Source organism: Dipodomys spectabilis, unplaced genomic scaffold (genome assembly GCF_019054845.1).
Source record: "Dipodomys spectabilis isolate Male_0828 unplaced genomic scaffold, ASM1905484v1 ptg000003l, whole genome shotgun sequence".
NCBI lineage: Eukaryota > Metazoa > Chordata > Mammalia > Rodentia > Heteromyidae > Dipodomys > Dipodomys spectabilis.
Window position 1 is genome coordinate 13,618,757 of NW_024870680.1, and position 20,434 is coordinate 13,639,190.

At 47.4% G+C, this 20,434-nt stretch overlaps 1 protein-coding gene across 2 annotated transcripts in view; it reads left to right on the forward strand.

Annotated features, from left to right (window-relative positions):
• The window catches only part of Map6 (microtubule associated protein 6), a 64,025-nt gene extending 50,079 nt beyond the window's left edge, over nucleotides 1-13,946 (forward strand). Inside the window, exon 4 of one of the 2 annotated variants that reach the window (XM_042690543.1) lies at nucleotides 12,752-13,946. In XM_042690543.1, coding sequence (XP_042546477.1) covers nucleotides 12,752-13,799 — 1,048 coding nt within the window. In that variant the 3' untranslated portion in view covers nucleotides 13,800-13,946. The remainder of the gene's footprint in view (nucleotides 1-12,751) is intronic. The other variant, XM_042690554.1, reaches the window with a different exon arrangement.
• Nucleotides 13,947-20,434: the final 6,488 nt, after the last annotated feature.

Here is a 20,434-nt window from a genome sequence, read left to right on the forward strand (position 1 = left end):
ACCAGTCAGCAGCTGATTTTATAATGGCCAGCCTCCATTTAGGCCAACATATCTCCGCCTTTTAGGGTGTCTCTTTCTCTAAACAGTCTTGATTCCAGAAAATCATGAGCTGTTGGTTACAGGGTGATTTTAGGAAGTAGCCTTGTTCCATCCCATCCGCCACTCAGTGCAGGGATGTTATCTCCAGGGTGAGAGCAAGCCACCACACCCATCCCAGGTTTCATGGCTTAGGACACCGAGCTCAGAGGTGGAGCCTGTTTCCAAATCCAGGCTGTGCTGCCGGCCAGCTGTGTGATCTTGGTTGAGTCTCTGAATTTCTTTAAGCCTCAAAGAATTAATAATACTAGGATCCATCATTCTCCAAATCTATTGACTTCCAAGTTCAGGAAGTAAGAGTTGGACCAGCAAGGCTGGCATGTTGTCATGATCTGTTTATTTCTGTAGTTTGGAGTAAAGGGGCCAAGAATGTGGATATCAAGGAGTTTCTGTTTCTGTTTCCATGACTTGTGAGGGGCTGATGGAAGAGCCCATGAAAATCCTTTGTGAACTGGAAAGAGGAATACCATATCAATAGCACAGCTTCTGAGGAGCTTTGCTGACAAATTCCCATTCTCTTACCTCCCTGCATCCCAAGCCATGCAGGTTGGAGCTACTCCCCCTCTGCCACACATAGCTTAAGAGTCAGGTCACCTAGAGTTGGCTTTCATTGGCTCTTCCTCTTCCAGCCCTACATCTGCCCTTCTCTCTGGGCCCTTCCTCTCAGAGTACACCCTATAAATCATGGAGTACAGATTCCAGTTTTGCAATTACCCATTCATTTGAACAGATCCCCTCTGGACACAGGAAACCAATTTTGATTTATTGCTTGAGATCCCATCCTTTGCTTTAAATGTGGGGGGGATGGGCTGGGAAGAGAGCAAAAATGTATTTGCATGTTCCCAGGAGCCCAGAGTTAGACCAGAACTGAGCCATTTCTGTCTGCAGCCTCAGTCCAGTGCTTCACATTAAAAAAACAAAAAGTCGTTAGCAGGATTATCAGATTCTGGGCAGCCCCTGGAGATACTTAGCCTTGCCCTTGACTTTGCCTTCCTGGTATTAACAGAGACAAGAGGTTTTTTACAATATTTCTTATGCAACTGGAAATTTATTTGGTCCTTCTAGAAAAGGTATTTACCAAATTTAGCTCTACATGAAACATAGCCTTCAGTTCTCAAGATGAATCAGCAAGAGATTATAAATTTATAATTCATATTATTATATATGGGTATATAATAATAAATGAAAGGACAGAAAACAGAGCCCCTCACCCCTAGTCATCTAGCACAATTTGCCTTGAACTTCAGAAGGACAAATTCAAGTTGACTCAGTTTGTTCATTCCCTTAAAAACATTTATTTGGCCTTTATAGATCTGGTCTCACCTCATCCTCATAGTAAGGATAGGATCTGTAGGCATGACCCCTTTGCAGAAAAAGAAATCGATGAAGTAATTAAGTCACACAACTTGTAAGTGATGAGACAGGATTTGGATGACTCTAAAACCCTTTCTTTGTCCTGTCTTGAGCCATGGCTAGGATTCCTCCCTGCTCCTCCAGAAACAACCATCTCCTACTATGGAGTATGAGTTACTGGGTATGTTGGTGCATGCCTGTAATCTCAGCACCTCAGAAAGTTCAGGGGCTACAAAGTAAGTTTGAGGTTAGGCTAGGCAACATAGAGGTACCTTGTCCGAAAAACAAAAAGTCACATCATGTAAGACATGATGTTGAGGTACAGTTCATCACCCCGCCTCCACCCAGAAACAAGCCTTGTGGCGGCAGCATCTCCCTAGCTGTGGTCCCAGCTGCTGTTCTGCAGTGATGAGTCACAGCGGTGACTCTGATCTTGGGCTGGAAGACCGACTGCAGCCTCACAGGTAGGGCTAGCCAGTGCTGATGGGGTGTGTTGCACTTGGGCCAGGAAGTAGCTGTTTTCTGGGACTGTCTTCTCTGTCAGGATCTGTTGAATGGCAGAGGTAAATCTGAGGCCTTGTGTGGTAGGTTTGGGTTGAGCTGAGGTGAAGGAATGGCCACACAGTCTTGGGGGGGTGGGGCAGGGTCTGAGCTGGAAGTTCTGTACCTCTTGGGAGCTCTGAGCTGAGCCCTGCAGAACTCATTGACTCCAGCCAGGACTCATGAGGGACAACTCAAGCTGAACCTGCTTCAGAAACTTTCTGAAGCTCTGTGTTTGTAGAGAATGAGTTCCTCTGGGAGGGTCCTTACATGGCCATGTACTATCCAAAGGACCTTGAATAACTTACACACCCTTTCTGATCCTAGTTTCTACTTCTGCAGGGCTGATCCATCATGAGAACCATATTGTATGTAGGGCTAAGGCAGTTAAGAATAGGTCAAGTATGTCCTGTGAGTGAGGTGGTTAGCTTTCCATCCTGTGTGACTTCTTTGTAAAATGCTTCATTTAGAATGTTTCGCCTCCCATTGTGTGCTAGCCTAAGCCTGTGCTACACCTCTCTGGTTCTCTACTGTATTCAATGGCCTGGCCCACAATAGGGATTTATGGTGTGTTTTGTGGAAGAAAAGAAAGAAGAAACAAATGGAGGGAGGGGAAGGGCATGCAGGGAAAGAAGGAGAGAAGCGATATAGACCCTGCCTCAAAGAGCCCAGTCTAGAAGCATCTGGAAAGCTTATAGCTGATTGAAGGGGGCAACTACAAAGGAGGGGGTCATGGTAGTTTCACAAAGGAAGTGGCCCAAGAAAGAACTGACTCAGCCGTTAGTTCTGGGCTCACACAAGAGATGGGCGCCAAATGAGATAGGAGGACGGTAGTCAGGATGAACCCAAGTGACTGAGCTGTCCTGTGTGTGGCATGTTTCCCAGCACCATGGGGACTGAGGACAGCACTGCTGTCTCTTCTCCCAGGGGAGGCAGGATGACATTTCCTGAGAGGGTTCCAGAGTGGTGAGACCCAGGTCATGCAGGGATGGGGGAGCAGAGCGGGCAGAAATACAGGTTTCTGTTTGGATCTAACCATTGGGACAGCAAGAAATAGGCTGCCCCAGGCCTCCAGGGCCAGGTAGACCCCCATCAAGGTCCTGTAACCCAGGTCTGACCTCCTAGCCCCAGACACCTGTGGCCTGGCTCTGTGGAGCTGTGTTTTCATGAGACAGACAAGGAATAACTTCCCCAGAAAAGTGTGGCATCTTTGCTCTCAAAGATACCCTTGAGACCGAAGAGACATAGGCTGATGAGTAAGAGTAAGGGCCAGTATGGTGATACCTTTCCCTAGGTGTTGGCATCATATTCCAGGTGTGTTCACCAGTCTGTCAGGACCCAGATCTTAGTCACTTCTGTGCCCACAGCACAGGGCTTAACAGAGAAGAAACGAGAGAAGAAAGATAGCAAGCAAGCTACACAGCAGCCATTTTCTGTACCCACAAGGCCTTCCAGGTAATCATAGCAGCCAATACCAGGCTAGATTCTGTGACGTGAAGATGAACAGAGCACAGCCCCATAGTCTAGCGGGAGAGACAGATAATTACCAAACAACATGGTAATTACTGAAACAGAGGCGCCATAGGTCTTTCTTGAGAATAATTAGCCTTCCAGAGATGGTTTCCCTGGCAATCTCCTTCAGGTAGCATATTTCCCACCTTTGGGTGAGGACTTTCTTTGTGTCTGAGAAATATTGGCCCACTGAGGCAGACAGACAGAACAAAGCTGTGATATCCTGTCTGCTACTCACCTCCTGCTGAGGACCTAGTGGTACCTTGGCCCTGGGTCCCACTGTGCTAATCTTGGCCATTTTTGCTCCAAGTGAGTGAAGCACCTCTTTTCTTCACCCACAGGGGTGTTAGTAGACCAGGGTGTTATGGGTCCTAGTCTGGCTCTCACTAGCTGTGTGGCTGTGGGAGAGCCATTCAGCTACTCTGATCCAATCAGTAAGCCCTTCTCTGAGGCTACTGTTTACTAAGCCTGACCCTGTCACTACATTTATCCCAGGAGTCACTCTGTGCTCTTTCTCATCAGTGAATCTGCCTTTTATAGACTGGCATACCTTGACATCATCTCATGTTTGGGAAGGAGTTAGTATTTGAACTCAGCTCTTCTAGCCTCAAGTTAGGCATTATAGCCTCCAGGAGGCTGCTCTTCATATTCTGTGAGACAGTATGTACTCAAAGCATCTTGTACTGAGCCTGGCACGTCATTATTGATGAATTAGTAAGGGTATCTTTCTTTCTCTGGGCTTTTCAATCCTGCAAAAGGCAGGAAATTCAAGGACAGAACCCTAAGAAGCAGGGAGAACATTGCCCCACCTTTGGGCTGCTCCCATGGTACAGTGGGGGACAATCTAGGAAGACATAGGAGCAGGGTGGTATGCAAGGGCAGAAACTGGTGCAAGTCCATGAGATGAAGCCCTTTCTCCTCTAGGCCAGGCAGGGCTCCATAATTCTGCTTCCAGACTCTGTGAAGAACAGATCCAGTGCTGTTATGTGAACTTGGGAGGCACAGACATCTCCATGGAAACTGGAGAAGTGGCAGAAAATGAAGTGTCTAAGACTTAAGATGTCTTGAACTTAGGATAAGTTTTATGTGATCTTTGAAAGTTTGGGCGGGGGGGGAGATGTGGGGGACGGCTGTTGGTTGCTTTGTGTGCTGGACCAGGGGCTTGAATTCCAGGCCTGGGTGCTATATCTCTGACCTTTTTTGCTCAAGTCTAATGCTCTACCACTTGAGCCACAGCTCTATTTCTGCTTTTTTAACTTCTGGCTTTTTTTTAGTAGTTAATTGGAGATAAGTGTCTTGGAGGCTCTCCTGTCCCTGCTGGCTTCTTTTTTGTTGTTGTTGTTGGTCGTGGGGCTTGAACTCTAGGCCTGGGCACTGTTCCTGAGCTCTTCAGCTCAAGGCAAGTGCTCTACCACTTGATCCACAGTGCCACTCCTGGTTTTCTGAGTGGTTTATTAGAGGTAAGAGTCTCAAGGACTTTCCTGCCAGGGCTGGCTTTAAACTGTGATCCTCAGATCTCAGCCTCCTGAGTAGCTATGATTACAGGCGTGAGCCACCGGCGCCTGGCTTCCTGCTGGCTTCTAAGTGCCATCCTTAGATCTCAGCCTGAGCCATCAGTACCTGGCTCATGTAAATATGATGCAACTTTGCACAGAAAAGGCTTGTGTTTATTCCTTGGGCTTCTTAGTATGGGCTAGCATCTTTTATTTGTGTCCAGATCAGGTAGCTTTATTTATTTATTTTTATGTTCATACTTGGGCTTGGCTCAGAGCCTTACACTCTCACTTAGCTATTTTGCTCAAGGCTGGGGCTCTTCCACTTGTGGCACAGCTTCACTCCTGGCATTTTGGTGGTTAATGAGAGATAAGACTCTCATAGACTTTCCTGCCTTGGCTTGCTTCAAACCTTAATCCTTCCTCAGATATCAGCCTCCTGAGTAGCTAGGATTACAGGCATGAGCCAGCTTCTGGTTTCTTTTCTTAAAGATTCTGATCTGTGTGGAAATATGCATTGGAGGAGAATGATGATAGATGGACTGGGGACATCAGTCAGGAAGCTGCGACTGTGGTCTGCAGAGAGAATAGCACAGCAGGCGGCAGGGGGTAGGAGGGAGGGAAAGAAGCAGGAATCTTCAGAGAGAAACATTAGGAGCTACTATTGATGGGAACTGGTGGTCGGGGTGATGTTTCATGGGGAGAGGAAGAAGTACAGGAAGACTCTAGGTTTCTGTCTGGGGATATGAGGAAAAGGTTGAGCCAGGTTTGGGCAACAGTAATCATAAATCTTTCTGCTTGGCCCTCTCTGTTCTAGATTGTGGTGTTCTTTGTTCCAGACACTGTGCTAGGGTGTTAGATCTACACGGTCTCTGCCCTCACTGAGCTCGTGGTGGAACAGGAGATGGATGGACAGTTGAGTCACAGGCTTGTGAATGTGGAGAGTGGCTGTAATTTGGAGACAGATGGGAAGGGAAATGTTGGGGTCCAGCCCAGTCTTCAAGGTCAGGCAGGGCTGGGAAGGGAAGAGTGGATGGGGGAGGGTGACTCAAGAAGCATGATAGGCAGACACAGAGAAGCATTCAAGGCTATAAGCAGCAGCATGCGGGTGCCGGGTAAGGAAGAAAGGTTGACAGGAGGCCCATCTTCCTCAGGAGGAGGTAAACCATTGTTATTTATTATTACACGGATGGATGTATTTATGGCATACGCCCATCCATGTGCTTTACCAAGAAGTACCACTCCAGTCCTTTGTCACAGCAGTCCCTGTTGCTTATCTGATTATCCCCATTTTACAGATGAGGAAACTGAGGTCTGTGTGGTTGAATAATTGCCCAAGAATAAGCAGTACAGAAGCCAGGAGAAGCCCAGCTGTTCTTTTCTGATTCTGAAAGGTTGGCACTGTCGGCTCCCTGGGCTGGAGGGAGAAGGCTGTCTTGAGATCCACAGCTGGCCCAGGCCCCACATTTTGTTGTACAGGTTGTGCATGCCCAAGGAGAGCTGATCTGTAGCTAAGGGCAGAGAGGGTGGACCAACCCACTTCCCACTTCCCACAGCCAAGCCATGAGCTCAGCTTCCACCAGAGGGGCTTAGTTTCACTCCCACAACACCATGAGCACAATTCCCAGAACCCTGGAGATGGCAGCCATTTGAGACTCATAGAGACTGGAGCCGGCTGGGCTCGTGGCTGCCCAGTGGGATGCGAGATTCACAGTGCCCCTGGAGGGCTGTTTCGTGCAGAGAAAAACCTGTCAAGGTTGCTTTGATGTCAGAAAGGAACCTAATTTATCAAATGCACAAAAACAAAGCACCAGTAAAATCTGTCTCTTTGAAGAAAGACTTTTTTTTAATCGTTTGACTCCTCTAAATTAAATATGCTTAAATTAAGCATAAAAATACAATGGCTCATGAGTTGTCATAAGAGTCTCACTATTGTTTATATAATTTTCTGTCTTCAAATGATAAGTCTAATTTAACAGATTGATGGCTTATCTAGAACTGCCTATGAAAGAGTCTTGGGCAAGCCGCCTCTAGTTAGCTAGGGTGAAGCCCACTCTCTTCTTCCTAAGTGAGCCCGACAGACAGGATGGGGTAAAGTTCTGCAGGAGTGCCAGTTATTTGTAAATGTTGTCACTCACCAGAATTTTGATGGTATAATGAAGCAACATTTTAATTTTGCTTTTCCCAACATGAATAAAAATTTGATTTTTGCCATTTGGGCTGTTTATCTGAAAGGCCCCAGCATTATTTACCTTTAATTTGTCCAACAAGGTGACTTGTTGCATGGAAAATGCTTTTATCTCCAGATTTTATTTATAAGAGGCAAAGGTATAGTTTGAATCATAAATGATACATCCTAGAAGGATTTTATTTTTTTCTAGCAAAATAAATGTGGTTTATAATAAAGAAACATATTAGACACACATTTGGCATGACATATGCTGTTCTTAAAGATTTTAGCAAGTTATTAAGCCAGGCACTGGTGGTTCATGCCTGCAATCCTAGCTACTCAGAAATCTGGGATCAGAGCCGGATGCCCATGGCTCACACCCAGGAGCCTGAAATCTGAGGATCATAGTTCGAAGTTAGCCCAGACAGAAAAATCCCCATGAGACTCTTACCTCCAATTAACCACTCAAAACTGGAAGTGGCACTGTGGTACAAGTGGTAGAGCACTAGCCTTGAGCACAAAGAGGTTTAGGGACAGTGCCCAGTCCCTGAGTTCAAGCACTACAACGAAAAAGAAGAAGGAAGGAAGGAAGGAAAAGAAGGAAAGAAAGAAAGGAGGAAGGAAAGGAAGAAGGAAAAAAAGAAATCTGAGCTCAAAATGATTATGGTTCAAAGCCAGCCGGGCAGAAAAGTCCACCAGAGACTCTATCTTCAATTAACCAGCAAAAATGGTTATAGAAAGCTATGTGCCAGTGCTGTGGCTCACATATAATCTTAGCTACTCAGAAGGCTGAGATGTGAGGGTTGAGATTCAAAGACAGCCCAGGCAGACAAATCCTCAAGACTTTTATCTCCAATTAACCAGCAAAAAGCCAAGATGGAAGTCTGACTCAAGTGGTAGAACACCAGACTAGCAAGCACAAGGACCTGAGTCCAAACCTTAGTACCACAAAAAAAAAATTCTTGACAGTTTTCAGTGTTGCCTATTTTACTTATTTAGGCACATATTGTTTATGAACATAAAAACAATCAAATTCCTACTAGTTAATAAGTAGTTGACCAAGTTCTGCAGTGTTACCTAGGACTAAGCCTAAATTTCCTAGGTAATGAGCAGACCCGTTCAAAGTCATCCATGATCCAGGGACAAATACAATTAATCCTTCTAAGTTCAGCCTAGGTGGAATGTCTAGCATTACTCATGAAGAAATGCTAAGATTAATGTTTTTGGCTACACTGAGATTTGAACTCAGAGCCTCATGTTTGTTATACCACTTGAATCACACTCAGCCTTTTCTTTGCTTTGCTTTGCTTTGCTTTAGTTATTTTTCAGGTAAGGTTTTTCCATTGTGTCCGGTGCTGGCCTCAAATCACAGTTCTTTTACCCATGTCTCTAGGGTAGCTAGGCACAGATGCATGAAATCATGCCTTGCTTATTTGTTGAGATGGAATCTCACTTTTTGCCTAGGCTACCCTCAAACCACAGGTTTTAAATATTTTTTGATGTCTTGATTATATTTTAAAACTTTGTTATAAAAAATACATTAAAAATCTAAATTATTTCTGTAACATATTATATATTAGAGCCACAAGCTTATTATCAGTATGATAGTCTAATATGCCAAACTATGTTAAATATTACACATGTTTTAACTAAGGCTACACAGATTTTTTTTTCCCTAAAGTTAATATAAAAGAAGGAATACTTTGGGTTTGAGGTAACTCATCTTAATTCTAAACTATCTCATGATTACACACTTCATTCAGGAAAAAAAAAAAGTTTACTAACCAAAGAAATACCAGGTTATTTATCCATGAAAGTTTGGAATTAACTCACAATTGGCTGAGAGTGTTCAATAAACAGAAATTTGGGATATGATCTGGAAGCCAAGGCCTGAACATCCCAGGAAATAGTTGCTTGGCCCCACACTGCGGGGCAGGCCTTGTTTATGATCTCCCTGCCAGCAGGGGGTGCCAGTGTTCCGCTGATGAAGTGGATTCTGCAGCCTAAGCCCCTGAAATCAGGGTATTCTGGTCACCTTTTGGTTCTTCTGAGCCTTATAGACCTATCAGGTGGCCCTGCCCACGTGGCTTCAGTGCCTGAGATGACACATCAAATTAATTTCCTTCTTGATTCAATTCTGAACTTGGTTTTCACTTTTCCTCTGACCACCCACCAATAACTGGAAGTGTTAGATCCTGCATCTGCCTCAGAACCTTGCTCTGCTCTCTTTCAAACCCTCAGAGCCTATTTTTGACAACTGGTTCTGTCTAGATAGGTGTGCTCATCATCATGCTCAGCCTGGGACCACTCTGTTCTTTTCAACGCTGCCCTACGCAGTGACAGTGACCACACAGGACAGATAGGTCCTTGTGCCACTGTGTACTCTGCTGACACAAAACACAACTAAAGGCTTCTACATCAGGATTCTAGAGCAGACTAAAAGTAATCCGAGTAGAGGCCAGGTGCTGGTGGCTCACGCCTGGAATCCTAGCTACTCAGGAGGCTGAGGTCTGAAGATCACAGTTTTCAAACTGATCCTACCTGCCAGCCTAGGTAGGAAAGTCCGTGAGACTCTTATCTCCAAATAACCACCAAAAGAAAAAACTGGAAGTGGACCTATGGTTCAAGCGGTAGAGTACTAACCTTAAGCAAAATAAAGTTCAAGGATAGCACCCAGACCCTGAGTTTAGGCCATAGGACTAGCACCAAAAAAAAAAGACACTAAAAATCTGAGTATGTGTAATTTTACTTCTAAGTAAATAGAAAAACAATCATACCACTTAATCCTACCATGGCATGTGTCCTATGTACCTCCCCTCTAGTCCTATAACCATACATTTCTTTTTTACAGTATAGGAATTTCAACTCAGGGCTTCATGCTTGCAAGGCAGGTGCTCTGCCACTTGAACCACACACTCCAGCCCTTCTTTTGCCTTAGTTATATTTTTAGATAAGGCTTCATATTTTTGCCCAAGCTCATCTGGACCTGTACTATACCATCATACTCAGCTTGTTGGTTGAGATGGAGTCTTGTTAAACAGCATTTTTGCCCTGGGTGGCCTTAGACCATGATCTTCCCAGTATCCACCTCCCTGGTAACTAGGATTGCAGGCATGAGCTGCTGTACCAGGCTATAATCATTATAAATTTCTAAGTAACTATCATTATATCCGATGAGTAGATAACAAGCTTGGGTTCCAGAGAAATTATACCACCATGAGTTTAGAAAGCATTCACAAGTAGAATTCTCAGTGGAACAGCTTTGGGAAGCAGGAAAGGGCTGAGGGTATAGCTCAGTGGTAGAATACCTAGGCATGTCTTAAGGTCCTAGGTTCCATTCCCAGCACTGCCAAAAAGAAAAAGAAGCAGCCTCCTCCCTTCCCAGCCTCCCCCCGCCCCCCAACCTAGTCCCCCCCTTCCCTCCCCCCCCCCCCCGCCCCAAAGTTGTAAAGATCGTTTTCAACATGACAACTTGTACTTCTCATAGTTGCAGTGGGTCCACCTGTATCCTTAAACGACTTGTTTTTCCCCGTCTCCTCCACAAATTATACCGACATCAAATATAGTGAAAGCGGGGGTTATACTGTGGGGGAGGGACATACAAACCAACAAAGAAATAATCTTATAAATGAGTTAGAGCTGGGAAGGTGGCTCAGTGGTAGAGCGCTTGCCTTGCATGCATGAGTCCCTGAGTTCGATTCCTCAGCACTACATAAGCAAAAAGAAAAAAGCCGGAAGTGGAGCTCTGGTTCAAGTGGTAGAGCGCTAGCCTTGAGCTGAAGAGCTGAGGGACAGCGCCCACGCCCAGAGTTCACGCCCCATGACCGGACCCCAAAAAAAAATTGTGTATTTGTATATGAGTTAGAAACAAATGCATGGAGGCTGCAATGCTTGATAAGAAATGTACTCATTATCTTGCCCATGTAATTGTAACCCCTCTGTATAGTATGTTCACTAAAAATAAAAATTTTAATTTAAAAAAAAGAAAGAAAAAGAAGCAGCAGCTAAAATGCAAAGCCTGAAAGGGACTGTTAAAAGGCTAACGTAGTTCCAACCTTACTGACTTGGGTATCAGAGAGTAGAACCAAAGCGCAGGCTTTGTGATCTTATACTGAGTACCGGCTGGGGGTCAGGCACTCTAGAAGACCAGAAAGATCCAGACTCTAGTCCCTTCCCAGCCCTATCATTGGGCCTCACTTCATCTACCAATCAGGGGTAATACAATCCTTCCTATGCATTTCACAGAGTTGCTGAATTGAGCTATGCAGAGAACTGACTTCGAATTCAGAATGTGCCTAGGTGCACAAGAGCTTGTGATATGGGCTGAGCACTGCCCACTCTCCAGTGTGACCCTCAGCCTGGCCTGGGAGGAAGGACTGTGCATGCTAGACCACAGGACGCCACACTGGCCCAGTCTGAGTGTGGCAGTGTTTGCCTTTGGACAGTGTTTGCACAAATTCTCTGCTCTTGGGTGTCCCAGTGGTTGGTGGTGGTGGCTGTAGCAAAGCAGACCTGGAGGATTCTGGTAAGAGGCCTGGGCTCCTGACTGTAGTAAGTAAGCCCAGAAGCCTTGGACCAAGTGAAGGGGAGGGTCTGAGGAGAAACAGAAGAAGCAGAAATGGGGATGGAGGTAGGGACCAGGGCCTGGACACCTGACAGGATGTTCCAGTCAGTTACCTATCCAAGGGGGGTAGTGGGGTGGTATAGGCAATAAGGGATACAGTGTCTAGAGAGAATTGAAAGACAAAATATCAAAAGTGATCTTTTCTTATGTTTTTGTACCCATCCTGGGGCATGAACCCAGGGTCTAGATACTGTCCATTAGAATTGTTTTTTTCTCAAGACTGGCACTCTACCACTTGAACCACACTTCTGCCTCTGGCGTTTTGCTAGTTAATTGGAATTAAGAATCTCATAGACTTTTCTGCCCAGGCTGGCTTCAAACCATGATCCTCAGACCTCAGCCTCCTGAGTAAGTAGGATTACAAAGATGAGCCACTGCTGCTTGGCTGTAATCTGTTCTTTATTATTTTGTGTTAACTGTTCTAAACAATATTAATGATAAAATACTTTTGCCCTTGAAGGGGAGGGGCAATGCCATTTCTACCGCCCTGTCTTTCTACCCCACCTTAAGGATGGGGACCAGGAGAGAAAAGAAGCTTAGAAGGCCCTGAAAACAAGGATTGAGTAGTCTGGCCAGTAGCGTGGTCCAAATGGATAGTTAAGATGGGACTCCAAGATGGGTGCCATCTTCAAGGAAGAAGTCCAGGCCTGGATGGAATGTGGGCTGAATGGGCTTTGGTGCCATGCTCCCTGGGTGACTTTGAGTCTAGAGGAAGTGCTATGTCACCTAAGTGCCACTTGCAGGTTATAATCAATTGGCAAACACATTGAATAGCTGAGTTGAGCCTCCCTAAATCCCCTGCCCCTGTTCTGTGCTCACACAGAAACCAGATTTCTTCCTGGCTCTCCAGCAGAGACGCCTTGCCCAGGCTAGCCAGGCCCAGGGCTCTTCAGGAATCTGTGTTCTACCCTATCCCTAGCCAGAACTCTGCCCTCACTGTGACCACCTCTCTCTCCTTTGCAGGAGCCCTGTCCCACCTGCCAGTGATTCACGTAAGAATCAAGGTCCTGTAGTCCCAGAGCCAGACAAGGATCAAGGTCCTGTGGTCCCAGGGCTTCTGAAAGGTCAAAGTCCTGTGGTCCAAGAACCTCTGAAGGATCAAGGCCCCATGGTCCTGGGACCTCCAAAGGATCGAGGTGCTGTGATCTCTGGGCCGCCAGAGAATCAGGGTCCTGTGGCCCCTGGGTCTCCAAAGGATCAAGGTGCTGTAGTCCCAGGGTGCCTGAAGGATCTAGGTCCCATGGCCCCAGTGCCAGTTAAAGAGCAAGATCACATGGTCCTTAAGCCTTTAAAGAATGAAGGTTCTGCCACTTCAGCACCAGCCAAGGACCAAGGTCCTTTAGTCCTAGAGCCTCTAAAGATTCAAAGTCCTATGATTCCAGCAAGAATTACGGATCCAGGTTCCGTGGTACCAGCACCTCTGAAAGATCAAGGTCCTGTGGCTCCTGAGCCTGGGAAGAATCAAGGTCCTCTGGTCCCAGCACCTGGTAAGGATCAAGGTCCTGCAGGCCCAGAGCATCTGGAGGATCAGAGCATCCTGGTCATGGCACCTACAAAGAATCAAGGTCCTGTGGTCTCTGAACCTATGAAGACTCAAGACTTTATAGTCCCAGAGCCAATCAAGAATCAAGATGTAGTGGCCCCTGAGGACCTGAAGGGATATGATTCTGTGCTAAAGAATCAAGGTCCTGTGGTCTCTGAGTCTGTGAAGATCCAAGACCCCATTGTCCCAACGCTAGTTAAGGATCAAGGTCCCATGGTCCTAGAATCTCCAAAGAATCAAGCTCCTCTAATCTCTGAGCCTATGAAGACCCAAGTTCCTATCATCCCAGTGCCTCTGAAGGACCCAGATCCTCTGGTATCAGCACCAGCAAAGGACCAAGGTCCTGTGGTCCCTGACCCTCTGAAGACTCAAGGTCCCAGGGCCCCTCAACTGCCCACTGTCTCACCTCCACCCCCAGTCATGATCCCCACTGTCCCCCGTGCGGAATATATTGAGGGGTCTCCCTGATGTCCCCACACACACACACTTGACATGCCACCGAAGGAGCTGCCCGTGAACTGCTCCCTCCCATGGGGGTGGGGAACAGAGTCACAAATATTTAATCTGCATGAAGCCAAAGCCGTGCTGTATCGTTGTGCTGGCGTCTAATAAAAGTGGTCCCTCAGCTTAACGGTGTCTCTGTCTGGCTCTGTGGGAGAGGGACACACATGTGTGGGCAAAAACACACCTTCTCCAGAGAGCGCAGCTCTGTGGTCCCCAGCCAGGGGCCAGCAGAGTCTTAAGAGATGCCTGTTCCTGTGATTGGTCTAAATGAGAAGGAAGCAGGCAGGGGATGGTGGGAGGACAAGGAGGAGGCCTCTGCAAAAGGAGGCAGAGGAAGCAAAGGCAGAGCCTGGGCCAGGCACCAAACTCCTGCAGCCTGAGCACTGGGTGAGTCAGAGTTGAAGCTGTGAATGAGAGAAGCAGGGGCCCAGTCAGCCCTCAGGAATTGTGAGTGACAGATGTGTGCCACAGGGCCAGTCTTAAAGCACATCCAGGACTCAACCTTCCTGATTTTAACTCTCAAGACAAACCTAAAGTGTGTTGTTCTCTCATTCAGTGTCCATGACAGCTCGCATGGGAATTCTGAAGAATGCCTTGAGCTGTGGGGGAATTTTGTTTTGTCTTGTTGGAGTCAGGGTCCTGTCCTGATAGGTAGCCCAGGCTGGCTTAGAACTTATGGTCTTCCTGCTTCAGCCTCCTGAGAGACAGGATTGATTAGGTGTGCATCCCTATACTCAGTCAAATGAGCTTTTTTTGGGGGGGGAGGGTGGGTTTTGGATCTTGAACTCAGGGCCTGGACATTGTCCCTGAGCTCTGTTTGCCCAAAGCTAGTGTTCTACCACTTTGAGCCACACCTTCACTTCTGGTTTTTAGGTGATTAAATGAAGACAAGAGTCTCACAGACTTTGCTGCCCAGGCTGGTTTCAAACCATGATCCTCAGATCTCAGCCTCCTGAGCAGCTAGGATTATAGGCATGAGCCACCAGCACCTGACCTGAATTAAGATTTTAAAAATAAGATTAAAATTAAGAACAGTCCCCTAGGGCTGGGAGGGTGGCTCAGTGGTAGAGTGCTTGCCTTGCGTGCATGAGGCCCTGAATTCGATTCCTCAGCACCACATAAGCAGAAAAGGCCGGGAGTGGCGCTGTGGCTCAAGTGGTAGAGCACTAGCCTTGAGCTGAAGAGTTGAGGGACAGCACTCAGGCCCAGAGTGCAGGCCCCATGACCAGTAAAAAAAAAAGAACAGTCCCCTATTCATGTATACATGCAATCTCTTTGTCTTAGCACCTACTCTTACACCAGGACTCAGGCTACTGAAGCAAAGAATCCCAGTCTTAAAATGCAAGTGGGCAGAAACTCTAGAACAAGTGAAAGCTTGGCTTCAAGAGGGCAGTAGAGAACATACACCTGTGGTGGCAGCCAGGAAAGCTTCCTAGAGAAAATGACAGTGGCCTGACATGGTGCTGGACAGCCCAGACCAGCAGTAGAAATGGACAATGGGTAGCTAGAGGGCCAGAGTCAAGCCCTCTTCTGAAAATCCACAGATGAAAAGCATCTGGCTTGCATGAGAACATAACCAAGAAGTGGGCAGTTCTCTGGGACTAATCGGAGGTGATTGGTTGTATCAGGCCTGGATAGGGGGGACGGAGCAGTCAACCCTGAGCTGACCACATGCACATGATGTTGGCACAACACACAGCCAGCCAGGGGGAGAAAGCCTGGACCTCTGTCAGCAGGCCTGAAGCTCAAGCCTGAGCTGTCAGAAACAGAATGGGCCTCAAGGCCATATGATAGTCTCCTTTTGTTTTTTGGTTCTGGAACTGAGGTTTGAACAAGGGTCTGGATGCTGCCTTGAGCAGTTTTGCTCAAGGCTAGCACTCTACCCCTTGAATCACAACTCTATTTCTGCCTTTTGGGTAGTTAATGGGTGATAAGAGTCTCACTGACCTTCCTCTGTGGGCTGGCTTCAAACCTCAGTCCTCACATCTTAACTTCCTGAATAGCTAGAATTCCAGGCCAGTGCCTGGGTGTAGCATCCCTTTTAAAGCAAAGAAGGAAGGCCTTTGGAAGGAGACCAGGGCTCAGAGCCTCTCATTCTGAGCTGAGGCAAGTAAAGGCAGGAAATGGGTTCCTAGTGTCTTCTTCCTTTCTGCTGTGGCCATTTCCTGGCCTCTCTGCAGAACCCACTGTCCCTGGTCCTGCACAGGGCCTGTGGGCCCTCCCTGCAGCAAGAGAAGGAACCTGATTGGCCTGCAGGCTTGCCCCCCGCCCCAGCCCCAGGCATGCACAGAGGATGGAAGGATGTTGGAGGATGGAAGCAGAAGCTCACTTCTGGTCCAGGGGAAAATCCAATCAGCCAAGACTGATTGCTGAGATAGGGTTAGTGACCAGCAAATCAGAGGGGACAAATCTCATCTCCAAGTTGCTGGGACATCCTGTCCACTACTCTCCAGTGGTTATCATCCAGGAATCGCCTCAATGGGCAGCAGTAGGGCCAGTAGCCATCTGCACATATGCACATACTCAGGTCCCCAGTTTGTCCCTGCCCCGCAGGTCCCTTGGTCTCCATGGGCCTGGACTTCCACTCCACTCCTTGTGCACCTGCCTGTAGGGACGAGGAAAGGAAGCATTCTGGATGCAAGTGTGAGAAAGAAGCCTTAGGATCGGGAAGCATGGAGCATCCTCTACCTAAAGTGTGTGGTGGTGAGGGCTGGAGCCATCTGAAGGCCAGGCTGCGATCTTATTCCTTTATTCCCTCCCACAAAGATCTCCATCCAACATACCTGGAGCCCTGCCATGCCTGGACACCTGTGATGCTTCGTAGGGATGTGTGGATAGGAGGCTAGGACGGGACACTTTCAGAGTCTTTCTTGCAGAATGTACAGATCAATTAGAAAAAAGGGATGGGAACACACATCATGGCTGACCTAGTTCTTCCCAGCACCAATATCCCACCCTCCCCTTCCAATCCATCACTAAGATCTGTTTACTCTTCCAGTTAATGAAACAATGAATCTGCTATCTGTCGCCATGGCAACGCCCTCCTCTTCCACGCACAGCAGAGCACCGTTCTGGATCACCGCATCATGGCATTCATTACAGGTGAAAGAAATGCCACCTTTGGTTTGTGCTTCTATTACAGAGATGAAGGCTCACCTTAGAAGGCTGTCCCCATTGTTGTACCCCACAACTTTTCTTTCTAGCTATTTATGGATTCGCATTTGCCAAATGTTCAACTATGCTGATAGCCAATAAAGGGTGGTAGTCTTGGTTGTGCTGTTTGTCTTCTGCTTCCCTGGGATCCCATCATTCCATGGAAAATCATGCAGCTTGTTTCCATGGCAGAAAACCTGCCTCCCAAGCCTGCAGAGAAAAAGCATTGTATTGTGTTTCAAAGATGTCTTTCTGGTGCCTTGGTGATGGGAGTGTCTGTCAGGCTCTGGAGGACAAAGACAGGGAGCCAGGCATGGTGGTGCAAATCTTCATGTGCCTGCAGTCCCAGCTAGGTGGCAAAGAAGAGCACAGCCTAACGCTGGCCTGAGAAAAAAACTTGAGACCCTATCTGAAAAACACAAAGCAAAAAGGGCTGAGAGTATGACTGATGTGGTAGAACACCTGTCTAGGCAAGAGCTAGGCCTTGAGTTAAAGCCCTAGTACCACCAAAATTAAAAGAGAAAAAGAGCATGTTAGGGGTGTAGAACTTAGGCAGTGGCTGAGACCAAGGGGCCTAACAAAGCCAACATGAAGCATGTGGACAGATCCCAGAAGTCCCCTTAACCCCCAAAGTCCAATGAATGTAGACAAGGTCAGTTCAAGAATTGCCCAGTCAACATTGGGTCAAACCCTACAACTTTGAAGGACATATTGTCATAAGCTGCTAATTGTGTAGTGGCTTGTACTCCACAACAAACAGGGTAATGTCCAGGGCAAGGTCAATGCAAGCTCTTGAGCTACAAATAAGGCAAAAGAGGAGTGACTATTCCCACTGTCAGGAATCCCAGCAGAGTGAGGGCTAAGGGGGTGACTAAATCATCCCACTCTTCCGTATGTCTCTCCTAATTCTCACTGAGATGGGTGCCTTAAATTTCCCCAGAAAGCTAGCAGTGCTGTGAGTGCAAATGATCAACTGATAATGTGATTTGGTGGCTGCAGTATGAAACTCCTGTCCTAGAATGTGGCTAAACACATGCTTTCTATTTCCTTTCCTTTCCTATGTGAAGTGTAACCTTTGATTCCACCAGGAGTGGGTGAATTGAATGACCTGGATAAGGAAAGAGTAAGCACTGTTTTGGCTCGGTGCTGATGGCTCACACCTGTAACCTGAGCTACTCAGGATCATAGTTCCGAGTCAGCCCAGACAGGAAAGTCCTGAGAATCTTGTTTTTTTTTTGGGTCTGGTCATGGGGCCTGAACTCTGGGCCTGGGCACTGTCCCTCAGCTCTTCAGCTCAAGGCTAGCGCTCTACCACTTGAGCCACAGCGCCACTTCCGGCTTTTTTTCTTTTTGCTTATGTGGTGCTGAGGAATCGAACCCAGGGCCTCATGCATGCAAGGCAAGCGCTCTGCCACTGAGCCACCTTCCCAGCCCCAGTCCTGAGAATCTTATTTCCAGTTCACTACTCAAAAAGCCAGAAGTAGAGCAATGATTTAAGTGGTAGAGAGCTAGCCTTGAGCAAAAAAAAAGCTAAGGGACAGTGCCCAGGCCCTGAGTTCAAGCCCTAGTACTGGCACTAAATAATAATCATAATTGCTGCCCTGTCTAAGCAGGTACGCTTTGTATGCACAAACACATTGCTCTTCCTGGGTGGCCTGAAAGGGCCACAGATGAAACACTGGACATTAGTTTGTTGTAGTGTTAATGTTGATTGCACACATTCATGTCACACTGGGAACAAGGAGGTGAGCTGGCAGTAAGCTATGTGCAGGACTGAATTGGAGGTGGAGGTCTTTGGGATAGGCCTGGAAAGGTGAAGAGTCTCTACAGACAGCGATGGGGAATGCCAGGCCAAGCAGAGTGGGTAGGAAGTGGCAATGGACTGCAGAGGGAGTGGAAGTAGCCAGAAAGGATGTGGAGGAGGGGAACTGGAGGAGATCCTACCATGTGCAGCCCACCACCTCACTGTGTTCCCAACTTGCTCTGGGCATCCACAACTCTTTGTTCCAGTGGTCCCTCTCATCTGGAATGCTTCTTGCTTTTCTATCCAGCTCTAGTACTCCACTTTTAGCACTTTCCCCTACACTTCAGCCCACGCTGAACCTGAGGCACTGTGGCATAATGAAAAGAATCAGACTCTGAAGTCAGGGCATGAAGGCTCATGTCCCAGCTCTCCTACATGAGCTTGACCACCACCACCTCTGCTTAGTAGCTAAGTCACTGACCACATGCTATTTGCCATGTGGTGGCCTTGATTACCCCATTTAACTTTCACCCCAACCTTTGTGTGCCCACTACTCTTGTCATTCCCATCCTGCCACAGCTCAGAAGAGTTAAGTAACCAGCCCCAGGTCACCCAGTTAGGGGAATGGCAGAACTGGGACTTGTGGCAGGTCTGCAGGTCCCAATACCTCTGATGCTAAGCACTGAACCACTTCCTTTGAGCTTTTATTAGACACCTCCTGTGTATCAGGCATTTGCCCTAGATATGAGGATGCAAGACAGGAGAAGAAAGAGATGACAGCTAATTTGTCCTGAAGGAGATGACAGCTAAAGTCTGGAGGGAGGAGAATGAGGAACTGGGGTCAGGGTGACTGAGAATCCCATGATGGCTATGCCTCCTCCCCTATAGAGACTTGCCCATTATTGCTCCTTCCTCCATGGCCAGGAGACCTGGGTTGCCATGTGGACCGGGTTCCAGCATCGTTCTACTGGATGGCATTAGGCTAGTCCTTTCACCTCTATGAGGCCTAATTTTGTTACTCCTACCATGGGACAGTAACTTATTTACCTGAGAGATATATGTTTGTAACAGTGTCAGGCACATAATAGGTGATCAGTTAAAGATTCATCCCATCTCCACACTTGCACCCACATCTGGGTGCAACCCAATATGTGCATCACCTCTGAGACTTCAGACACTATATGGAGACTAACGGCACTCCCCGCCCCCAAGTGGCCTCCAGGTGGCAGGACAGCTCCACACAGGGCAGTGATGGGCCACTAGAGGTGTTCACAGTGGTGGACCAACCTCTAGCCCCACTCCACACCTGCCTTGCTTGCCTCTGCTCTTGCATGGCTATCTGAATCCCAGCATCCACCTGAGTGTGGACCTCTCCCCATATCCCCATCCCACCCTGTGCCAGGAAGGAAGAAGGAGCTTGGTTTAGGTCCCCTTTGTGTGATTTGGCCTCTGCCACCCAGGCCTGGCTCCGTTCACTGCCCATTTCCACCAGGTGGGGGCACTGTGGTGCCCTAATCAGCCGTGGCAGGAGGCAGTAGACCTGATTGTCCAGAGTGGTCTTCTGAGTCTGGTCCCATAGAATTATAGTGGTCCCCACCTCACTGGGCTAATGTGGGGTTGAGTGATTGGAATTAGACTGCAAGCAGGTTAGAATCTGGCCAGATCTCTCCAGCTGTGGGACATGGAAGCAGGAGCCATTACT